We start from the raw sequence: 12264 nt of genomic DNA on the forward strand, positions 1-12264 counted from the left end.
TGGTAATTAACAATCTTAGGTATATATACCGTTTTTATTAATTGTAAAAGTGTCCTTGACCTTGACATTGGAACCCTGAAAGGTGAATTCATTGATCATATGACCTTTGTATATAGTTTGAACCTCACCACCACAATATAGGAATTGTAAAAAATCCTAAACAGCTGCATCATTAACATGTTGAAGATGGCCAACTATTTGGAACACTAATTTGTCAAGATCACTGGCTTGCATGACACTTGTACATAGATGACCTTGGGAAATAACTTACCTGTATATTGATGACCTTGGATAATTACTTACCTGTATGTTAATGACCTTAGGTAATTACCTGTATATGGATGACCTTGGGTAATTACCTGTACATGGATGACCTTGGGTAATTACTTACCTGTACGATGATGACTCTAGGGAGTGGTTGTCATGTGTTGGCCCCTCCCTCAGTATGTCAGTGGCCTTGGGTAATGACTTACCTGTACGTGGATGACCTTGGGTAATGACTTACCTGTACGTTGATGACCTTGGGTAATGACTTACCTGTACGTGGATGACCTTGGGTATTACTTGCCTGTACGTTGATGACCTTGGGTAATGACTTACCTGTACGTTGATGACCTTTGGTTATGACTTACCTGTACGTCGATGACCTTGGGTAATGACTTACCTGTACGTTGATGACCTTGGGTAATTACTTACCTGTACATTGATGACCTTGGGTAATGACTTACCTGTACGTTGATGACTTTAGGGAGTGGTTGTCGTGTGTTGGCTCCTCCCTCTATGGCCAGCCCCAGTGTGGGTTTAGTTTTATGGATGGTGACTACCTCCAGAGGAATATCTCCATACTTCTCCCTGGCAGCGGCAATCAGCACTGCCTCCTGTAGGGTAAAATAGAAAGGTACAGGACTGTGACAACACTCTAGCTAATCTTTCTCCTTCATCTTATTTCATCTAATTCATAGTTTGTTTCCACTTTTTCATCCTTTCTTACTTCCTTTTTATTTTTATCTTTTTATTTACTTTTAGTTTTTTCAGTCTTTTCTAGTAAAACCAAATTCAGGCTAAAACATGACAAATTCACAAACAGTTAATATGCTCAATGAAAGAAAGAAAGAAAGAAAGAAAGAAAGAAAGAAAGAAAGAAATGGCAACATTAACTAAATGCAAACACCAAAACACCTTCTTCTCTCGTTCCAGAATAGCCATTTCTACAGTAGTATACACTTGCGGCCTTGGGATGCGGAGTGGTACGACATTGAGAAGATTATCCATGACTGTGTTGAAACTGTGGTAATATGAAGTACTTAGGAACATACCAGTGGCCACATTTACAACCATCAAACACAGAATCCAGGCTCAACAAAATCCCAATATATCAGTCTTGCTCCTTCTAATTACACCAGTAATTTTTTTCTCCAGTGCTGTCAGGCGATGAACAAGTTTTCAATTGTCATTAAAAAAAAATTTCAGACAAAACAATTTTTTATCATGCACATAGATGTGCATCCATGAGAAGAATTAATCCTTTGAAAGCTCCACAGAAATGTTCTACAGCACTTCAGTATGGAGGTATAATATGCCTAATATATCTGATACAGTTATATCCAGTGTATGGTGCAGCTCTGTCAGAATGTCAAGCTTTAATTCACCAGTATAACTATTCATATCATTCAAACGTTCTGAAGACCTATCAAAATATCATCTCCTATCACACCTGACTACTCCAGCTTAAATCAGCGATGAGTTGCTGATGTATGTGTTATAGACATAAGCATGATACATGGTATTCTGACAAGTTAGATGCTGACTCTCTCTCTATATCAGCTTTCAGAACATAATTAGCAGGAGGCGTTCTCTGTACCTCACAATAAGAAATACAACACTTTGTGATTAGCATGGCACATGTCCCTGTGATGAGGGGTAGCTAATTGGTACACTGAAGCATATTCCCAGATATAATTACTGATCAATAAATTAGAGCTACATGATAACAATGCTCGGGAACACCATTGTCACCAGCCTCTGGGCGTGGTTCTATATATGAGGCTTAGTAATCTGTAATATTGATATTTTTGCAATGATCAGATAAAAGTGGCAAAAAGTCACACAAATAATCAATCTGACTTTCAAAATTAAGGTACAGTTGAACCAGCTCTAAAGATCACCTGTATATTTATATAGTAAAAATTTGTGTAAGATAGTCACCTCCATATAGTAAACCTGTGTATAAAGGCTACATATGTATAGTAAAAACCTGTGTATAAAGACTACATATGTATAGTAAAAACCTGTGTATAAAGATCACCTCTATATAGTAAAAACCTGTGTATAAAGGTCACCTCTATATAGTAAAAACTTGTGTATAAAGGTCACCTCTATATTGTAAAAACCTGTGTATAAAGGCTACCTATGTATAGTAAAAATCTGTTTATAAAGATCACCTCTATATAGTAAAAACTTGTGTATAAAGGTCACCTCTATATTATAAAAACCTGTGTATAAAGGCTACCTATGTACAGCAAAAACCTGTGTATCATAAAGACCACTTATTTCCAATGTAACCCAATTAATGATGTATATATGAAACTCTATATTAATACTACCTCTCTATAATGGTCACTAAAAGTTTGCTTCAGTGGCCTTATAGACAGGTTTGACTGTATATATGATCTTGACATTATCAATTTTATTTCGACTTTCATCATGATATTAAAAGTAAATTAACTCTCAGTGTCACTAAAATAAAATTCTTCTCAACTCTCACTATTTTTTGGCTATGATACCACCAATTGTCACGATCAGACAGCCACAATGAGCTTTTCTGATCTTCCTCAGCTTGTGTCTATATTTAGAGTTCTGTATTTTCTGTTTATAAAATGTTTATGACACTTCAAACAAAACAATTAATAATCTAGTATTTGATATTTCAACTGAATCCGATGTATGTATTTTCATGATTTCATTTTATGGAAAAAAAATATGTAAAGAAGATGAAATTCAGGTGACTTTTATGGAAATATATTTGTAAAGAAGTTGAAATTCACATTCATTTTATGGAAATGTATAGAATTTCACAGTGCTTCTTTTTTTCTTAATGATATGAGTTAAAGTGTCACAGTGACAAAAATATGATTCTCAAAGTCATATAAATTTTTATATGGAATTTATAAAACTCATTAAATAATTTATGTTCTACATGCTTAAAGGGAATCTGGAATATCAAATTATGGAACACCCTTGGTAAATTTAATACCATGTAATTTGTAAAGGTTTTTGATGAATAAAATTTGATAATACTGAGCATGTTTAATAATCCTACATTTCATCAATGCCTTAGGTTCTCTTGAACATGAAACCCAAAGATATTCATGTATATATATATAGGTATAAAGACCACAGGGTAATCAATTCCAGATACCGTGGAACCCTAAAAGGTCAACACCATGGATATAATCCTAATCAGAAGGTACAGAAATAAACATACAGTAAATAGGAAAAGAAATTGTTGTTTCCATGGTAACAGGTAGGTGCAAAATAACAAGGTATGATGGTATACCTGTCATCGTTACCAGTTAGATATGATATTACACCTGTATTATCCGACGGATCAATACCACATGACAATGAACTGTAGAAACGAGCCTTCTTCTCGTCGGCTAGTGTTAGTAACAGGATATCTCATCATACGGCCATAAAATTAACATGTATGGCTTAAAATTACACAGGCAGGTCGATCATTGGCTTCAACACATGTGGTAATACACATGTAGATTTTTTTGTGCAGTCAATTCCTTCCTCAAATATGAAGAAAATACTTATAATGTAAAAACAATTTATAATAAAAACTGCAATTGAGTTGGGATTTTTGCTGTGTAAATCTATAATCTCATTATTGAAAAAAAAAAAAAAAAAAAAAATGAAATTCAGCTGACCAGAGATCTATAATAGACAGTTACATTTGTTGTATATAGGTATCTCAGCTGACCAGTGACCTATAGATAGTTATATTGGTCTAGCTCTGAGCTGACCAAGACTTAAACATCATTACCTCATTAAAGTGGTTCACCATCATTTCAAATTCCTGAGCCCAAGGTCGTTCATGCCGGTCCAAGGTCGAAGAAGCAGATCGAGCCGACAAGGCATCGTCAATGTCGATTGGATTGTCAGCCGATATAGTCACCCTGTCAATGGAGAATCGACAAGACTAATTAATGGACAAGGATTTAATGTCATATTGGAATTCGTTATTTTTGATTTGTTACATTAAGGAAGCATAATTTTTATTTTGTTGACACAAATGACATGAATTGTTCTTGGTTTTTAATTAGATAGGGTGAGACATATATAAAGGGTGAAGTTCTTTTATATCTTATACACATCCTTAATTGTTGTAGGAAAACCAAATGAAAAAGAACTTCCAACAGGAAATATATATGATTTATAATAGTGCACATCAATAAAAAATATTTAGAAAAGAAATGTAACAAGCACAGCTCAATACTTCCACAAATGACTGATCTTTGTGTCAGATTAAATTCTATACTACAAGATTAAATCAATATCTTGAATGCAAGTTTTTCACTAATTACTTTGCAGGGTTATAAATACAAAACAAGAGGTGAAAAGGGCCTTATCATCTACTGTATACCAGACATTTAATTGAAATAAAAATAATCTTATTGAAGATAATATTGCATTTCCCTTGATTTAGACTCTGGTGTCGGTCTTCATTGCCCCATTAAAGGACGAATAATTAATTTTCCATTGTTTGTTCGTAGAATGCGGATTTCTGATTTGTTCAGATTTTTTTCACACCTCTATGAAAAAATAAGAGGCCCAAGGGCCTTAACAGTCATCCGACTCTAAATTAAAGACCCTTATACTATTGTAGTATGCATTCTCTGTAGCGAGTATAGTGACACTGTCGGCCATGGCAGCCATTGTGGATTTAGGAAAAAGCAGAAAATAAACAACACTTGGTAAGGAACATCTTCAGGATCATTTCAGGTAAGTTAGAGCTGAATCCCACTGGTGGAACTTGAGAAGAAATTTGAAGTAGGTGTTGTTCAGGAAAACCATGATTGCACAATCATGTTACAAAATGGCCGCTGTAGCTGCAATGTCAAAGTTTTTACGAGGCCGAAAAATAACAACACTTTGTTGGCTCCTCTTCCTTAACATCCACACCAATTTCCAGTTCAATGGCACCAGTTTAAAGAAGTTTAAAATGTGTTTTTCAAGAGGGCAGCCATGGCGGCCATCTTGTATTTCAGACCGACCCGAAAATAACAACACTTGGTCAGGATCATCTCAGGATAATTTCATGTAAGTTAGTGCTAAATCCAACAGTTGGAACTTGAGAAGAAGTTTGAAATATGTGTTGTTCAGGAAAACTATGATTGCACAATCATGTTACAAAATGGTCGCCATGGCTGCCATGTCAAAGTTTTTATGAGGCCGAAAAATAACAACACTCTGTTGGCTCCCCTTCCTTAACTTTCTCACAAATTTCCAGTTCAATGGCACCAGTGGAACTTGAGAAGAAGTTTAAAATGTGTTTTTCAAGATGGCGGCCATTGCGCCATCTTGGATTTTGGATCAGCCCGAATAACAACACTTGGTCAGGATCATCTCAGGTATTCCGACCCGTGGAACTTGAGAAGAAGCTTCAAATGTGTTTTCCAAATGGCGGCTGTGGCGGCCATCTTGGATTTCAGACTGACCCGAAAAATAACAACACTTATAGTTAGGAGCATCCCAGCATCAGTTCAGGCAAGTTTAAGCTCAATCCCACTGGTGGAACTTGAGAAGAAGTTTGAAATGTGAAAAGTTTACGCACGACGCACGGCGGAGGACGATGGACGAAGCATGATGACTATAAGTCATCCTGACCCTTCTGGTCAGATGACCTAAAAATCTGAAAATGGCACAAAAAAGGGACATCACAATACGGCCATTGACATTGCGTATTGATTTGTTAAAAAGAACCCCTTATAAGATCAGTTGAATTGTACATAAAACATGTTTTAATTTTAAAAATCAATTTCAAAAATTAATCATAGCGTTGATGTCAATCATATTTTAGTTTCTTAAGGGTAGGAAAAAAATTTTTTTGCAAACTTTTGTAAGAATCCGCTGTATGGAAAAGATTGACATCAATGCCTAAATTATAGAAAACCTAGTCTTCAAATATGTGAATTGGACAGTTTGCATCACAATTTTTTATGTTTGTTATCAGATACTTTTATTACTTGTAGGAACCGTCAAAGTCATGTTTCATAGGACAATAATCAAAGTTCGACAAATGTATGTGACAAAAAATATCAAATATCTGATAATAAATATTTAAAATCACAATACAAACTTTCAAAGGATATTTGATCATCATAAATTTTAGGACTATATGATCGAGGTTTCACAAAGAGCAAAAATATCAAATATCCGATATACACATAAAAAAATCATGATACGAACCTTCAAAGTCATATGTAAGGAAACTAAAGCAAACCTGGATGAGATCTGTTTATGTGTGTTTTGTACAGTTTCTCTGTTATGACTCTGGAACTAAGTCCCCACTGATGGGACTAACCCTGGAAATAAGTCCCCACTGATGGGACTAACTCTTGAACTAAGTCCCTACTGATGGGACTAACTCTTGAACTAAGTCCCTACTGATGGGACTAACCCTGGAAATAAGTCCCCACTGATGGGATTAACTCTGGAACTAAGTCCCCACTGATGGGACTAACTCTTGAACTAAGTCCCTACTGATGGGACTAACCCTGGAAATAAATCCCCACTGATGGGATTAACTCTGGAACTAAGTCCCCACTGATGGGACTAACCCTGGAAATAAGTCCCCACTGATGGGACTAACCCTGGAAATAAGTCCCCACTGATGGGACTAACTCTTGAACTAAGTCCCCATTGATGGGACTAACCCTGGAAATAAGTCCCCACTGATGGGACTAACTCTGGAAATAAGCCCCCACTGATGGGACTAACCCTGGAAATAAGTCCCCACTGATGGGACTAACCCTGGAAATAAGTCCCCATTGATGGGACTAACTCTTGAACTAAGTCCCCACTGATGGGACTAACTTTGGAACTAAGTCCCCACTGATGGGACTAACTCTGGAACTAAGTCCCCACTGACGGGACTAACTCTTGAACTAAGTCCCCACTGATGGGACTAACCCTGGAAATAAATCCCCACTGATGGGATTAACTCTGGAACTAAGTCCCTACTGATGGGACTAACTCTGGCACTAAGTCCCCACTGATGGGACTAACTCTGGAACTAAGTCCCCACTGATGGGACTAACTTTGGAAATAAGTCCCCACTGATGGGACTAACTCTGGAACTAAATCCCCACTGATCTGATTAACACCGAAACTAAGTCCCCATTGATGGGACTAACTCTGGAACTAAGTCCCCACTGATGGGATTAACTCTGGAACTAAGTCCCCACTGATGGGACTAACTCTGGAACTAAATCCCCACTGATCTGATTAACACCGAAACTAAGTCCCCATTGATGGGACTAACTCTGGAACTAAGTCCCCACTGATGGGACTAACCCTGGAACTAAGTCCCCACTGATGGGACTAACCCTGGAACTAAATCCCCACTGATGGGATTAACTCTGGAACTAAGTCCCCACTGATGGGACTAACTCTTGAACTAAGTCCCTACTGATGGGACTAACCCTGGAAATAAATCCCCACTGATGGGATTAACTCTGGAACTAAGTCCCCACTGATGGGACTAACTCTTGAACTAAGTCCCTACTGATGGGACTAACCCTGGAAATAAATCCCCACTGATGGGATTAACTCTGGAACTAAGTCCCCACTGATGGGACTAACCCTGGAAATAAGTCCCCACTGATGGGACTAACTCTTGAACTAAGTCCCCATTGATGGGACTAACCCTGGAAATAAGTCCCCACTGATGGGACTAACTCTGGAAATAAGCCCCCACTGATGGGACTAACCCTGGAAATAAGTCCCCACTGATGGGACTAACCCTGGAAATAAGTCCCCATTGATTGGACTAACTCTTGAACTAAGTCCCCACTGATGGGACTAACTTTGGAACTAAGTCCCCACTGATGGGACTAACTCTGGAACTAAGTCCCCACTGACGGGACTAACTCTTGAACTAAGTCCCCACTGATGGGACTAACCCTGGAAATAAATCCCCACTGATGGGATTAACTCTGGAACTAAGTCCCTACTGATGGGACTAACTCTGGAACTAAGTCCCCACTGATGGGACTAACTCTGGAACTAAGTCCCCATTGATGGGACTAACTCTGGAACTAAGTCCCCACTGATGGGACTAACCCTGGAACTAAATCCCCACTGATGGGACTAACTCTGGAACTAAGTCCCCACTGATGGGACTAACTCTGGAACTAAGTCCCCACTGATTGGACTTACTCTGGAACTAAGTCCCCACTGATGGGACTAACTCTGGAACGAAGTCCTCACTGATGGGACTAACTCTGGAACTAAGTCCCCACTAATGGGACTAACTCTTGAACTAAGTCCCTACTGATGGGACTAACCCTGGAAATAAGTCCCCACTGATGGGATTAACTCTGGAACTAAGTCCCCACTGATGGGACTAACTCTTGAACTAAGTCCCTACTGATGGGACTAACCCTGGAAATAAATCCCCACTGATGGGATTAACTCTGGAACTAAGTCCCCACTGATGGGACTAACCCTGGAAATAAGTCCCCACTGATGGGACTAACCCTGGAAATAAGTCCCCACTGATGGGACTAACTCTTGAACTAAGTCCCCATTGATGGGACTAACCCTGGAAATAAGTCCCCACTGATGGGACTAACTCTGGAAATAAGCCCCCACTGATGGGACTAACCCTGGAAATAAGTCCCCACTGATGGGACTAACCCTGGAAATAAGTCCCCATTGATTGGACTAACTCTTGAACTAAGTCCCCACTGATGGGACTAACTTTGGAACTAAGTCCCCACTGATGGGACTAACTCTGGAACTAAGTCCCCACTGACGGGACTAACTCTTGAACTAAGTCCCCACTGATGGGACTAACCCTGGAAATAAATCCCCACTGATGGGATTAACTCTGGAACTAAGTCCCTACTGATGGGACTAACTCTGGAACTAAGTCCCCACTGATGGGACTAACTCTGGAAATAAGTCCCCATTGATTGGACTAACCCTGGAAATAAGTCCCCACTGATGGGACTAACTCTGGAACTAAATCCCCACTGATCTGATTAACACCGAAACTAAGTCCCCATTGATGGGACTAACTCTGGAACTAAGTCCCCACTGATGGGATTAACTCTGGAACTAAGTCCCCACTGATGGGACTAACTCTGGAACTAAATCCCCACTGATCTGATTAACACCGAAACTAAGTCCCCATTGATGGGACTAACTCTGGAACTAAGTCCCCACTGATGGGACTAACCCTGGAACTAAATCCCCACTGATGGGACTAACTCTGGAACTAAGTCCCCACTAATGGGACTAACTCTGGAACTAAGTCCCCACTGATTGGACTTACTCTGGAACTAAGTCCCCACTGATGGGACTAACTCTGGAACGAAGTCTCCATTGATGGGACTAACTCTTGAACTAAGTCCCCACTGATGGGACTAACCCTGGCACTAAGTCCCCGCTGATGGGACTAACTCTGGAACTAAGTCCCCACTGACGGGACTAACTCTGGAACTAAGTCCCCACTGATTGGACTAACTCTGGAAATAAGCCCCCACTGATGGGACTAACTCTGGAAATAAGCCCCCACTGATGGGACTAACTTTGGAACTAAGTCCCCACTGATGGGACTAACTTTGGAACTAAGTCCTCACTGATGGGACTAACTTTGGAACTAAGTCCTCACTGATGGGACTAACTCTGGAACTAAGTCCCTACTGATGGGACTAACTCTGGAACTAAGTCCCCACTGACGGGACTAACTCTGGAACTAAGTCCTCACTGATGGGACTAACTCTGGAACTAAGTCCTCACTGATTGGACTAACTCTGGAACTAAGTCCCCACTGACGGGACTAACTCTGGAACTAAGTCCCCACTGATGGGACTAACTCTGGAACTAAGTCCTCACTGATGGGACTAACTCTGGAACTAAGTCCCCACTGATTGGACTAACTCTGGAACTAAGTCCCCACTGATGGGACTAACTCTGGAACTAAGTCCCCACTGATGGGACTAACTCTGGAACTAAGTCCTCACTGATGGGACTAACTCTGGAACTAAGTCCCCACTGATTGGACTAACTCTGGAACTAAGTCCCCACTGATGGGACTAACCCTGGCACTAAGTCCCCACTGATGGGACTAACTCTGGAACTAAGTCCCCACTGGTGGGACTAACTCTGGAACTAAGTCCCCACTGACGGGACTAACTCTGGAACTAAGTCCCCACTGGTGGGACTAACTCTGGCACTAAGTCCCCACTGATGGGACTAACTCTGGAAGTAAGTCCCCACTGATGGGACTGACTCTGGAACTAAGGCCCCACAGATGGGACTAACTCTTGAACTAAGTCTCCATTGATGGGACTAACTCTTGAACTAAGTCCCCACTAATGGGACTAACTCTTGAACTAAGTCCCCATTGATGGGACTAATGCCAATGCTGATCCTGTGTAAAAATCACCTTTTCTCTTCATCAGAGAAAGTCAAATTATGCCTCACAGCGTTATACACTTTCATTTGATATAAAGTGGATGTTTGTATGTTTGCTGGGTTTATCATATCATTCAGAGTAATGGTAACTTGAGGTGGACCTTGAGGTAGCAGCTGGTGGTTACCTCACCGAACAACTTGCTATCTGGAGAAATTAGGTTTCTTGCTCAAGGATAACTGTACACTGATCTCAGCCTCCTGAAAATTACAAACCATCCAACTGAAGATGGATTGAGCCATACGCATACTTCAGATTTTCATAAAATGGAATCCTATTAAAAAAATTTATTATTATTTTATGTTGAAATATTTAGGAGGAGGAGTTAAGTTTTTCATCTACATGTATTTTTGTGGCCCCTTTCTGACCTATTTCTAATCTGAGATGATGATTAATTGATCAGACTATAGGGAATATCTACATGTATTGTGGAAACTTGTTGTATGATCAGTCATTTCTTATTTTGTAGAATTCAGTCAACTCAATTGACTTTTAAATTTTGGAATTATGTGATTCGATTAATTAATGAAAATTAGATACAAGCGTAAATCAGTTAAAATCTATCCATACATGCGAACAAATTTACAATACTTGCATAGACAAGAGGAAGGCTAAATCGGAGTGAATTATGGGTCAGATGAAATGGAAAAACTGAATGAGTGAAAAAACAGTCTAGATAAGGAATTGTAAACAGTGATTTTTTTATGCAAGTTTAACATGCATCACTCTTTCTTAATCAAGCTACCAGTAAATTCAGTATAAGTTAGTTACTGTATAACAACAACTAAGTATATCTCTATTGGAGGAAAAAAAAAAAAAAAAATAAAGCGAAATAAAAAAAAAAAAAATAATGAAAAATAACATTTGAACTGGTATTATTGGTAGGTTACATTTTTGTGTGTGATTTTGAAAATCAATATAAATTTTGAACTATATAATAAATACATGCATTTGATAAGCAGTGTTTGTTTTCACACTTTTCAGGTCTCTAGCTACATTGTGTAAAAGAATGTTAACTCCAGTGAAATATGTCCACTACCTTTTCCTCTTAAGGGAAGAAGTCATACCCATATAGTATCTGAGAAGTAAACATGAGAAAAGATAATAGTCTTCAATTAAAACATTCTGAAAAACATTTCTTTTTTAAATTGTTATAATAATATCTGCTATCAATCTGAAATTTAAATGTTGATAGAGATTAAAGGAGCTTCTTGAGCTACTTTAAAATTTGATCCTAGTCCATGGTAAGTTTAAAAGTGTTTTCTAGTTAAAATATCATCAACTTGGTGTAATTGTGTTTGTTTTAGGAATATTTTCCTTTGTAAAGCACAAAATTGAATAGTTTTGGTAAAGACCCTTCCATCTTTCGAGAGGATTTGATTCTACCATATCTGGATCCTAACAAGAAGAATTTTTTTAAATTTCAACAAATTTGACTCTTTTTGGCTCCGAGTAAGAAAAAGTTAAGCATTTTATCTTCTTTGTCATCAGTTTTGCAGAATTTTCAAAAATGACAAATTAGAAAAATATTTTTATACTTTTGTTCATTCTTATGA

General features: G+C 38.6%; 1 protein-coding gene across 3 annotated transcripts in view; it reads right to left on the bottom strand.

Annotated features, from left to right (window-relative positions):
- LOC117322049 (whirlin-like) overlaps nucleotides 1–12264 on the bottom strand; it is a 36550-nt gene that overhangs the window by 3907 nt on the left and 20379 nt on the right. For 2 of the 3 annotated variants that reach the window (XM_033876775.1, XM_033876776.1), the window contains 3 exons: nucleotides 11748–11786; nucleotides 4049–4181; nucleotides 729–878 (listed from right to left, as the gene is read on the bottom strand). In XM_033876775.1, coding sequence (XP_033732666.1) covers nucleotides 729–878; nucleotides 4049–4181; nucleotides 11748–11786 — 322 coding nt within the window. The remainder of the gene's footprint in view (nucleotides 1–728; nucleotides 879–4048; nucleotides 4182–11747; nucleotides 11787–12264) is intronic. The other variant, XM_033876777.1, reaches the window with a different exon arrangement.

Source organism: Pecten maximus, chromosome 2 (genome assembly GCF_902652985.1).
Source record: "Pecten maximus chromosome 2, xPecMax1.1, whole genome shotgun sequence".
Taxonomy (NCBI): Eukaryota; Metazoa; Mollusca; class Bivalvia; order Pectinida; family Pectinidae; genus Pecten; species Pecten maximus.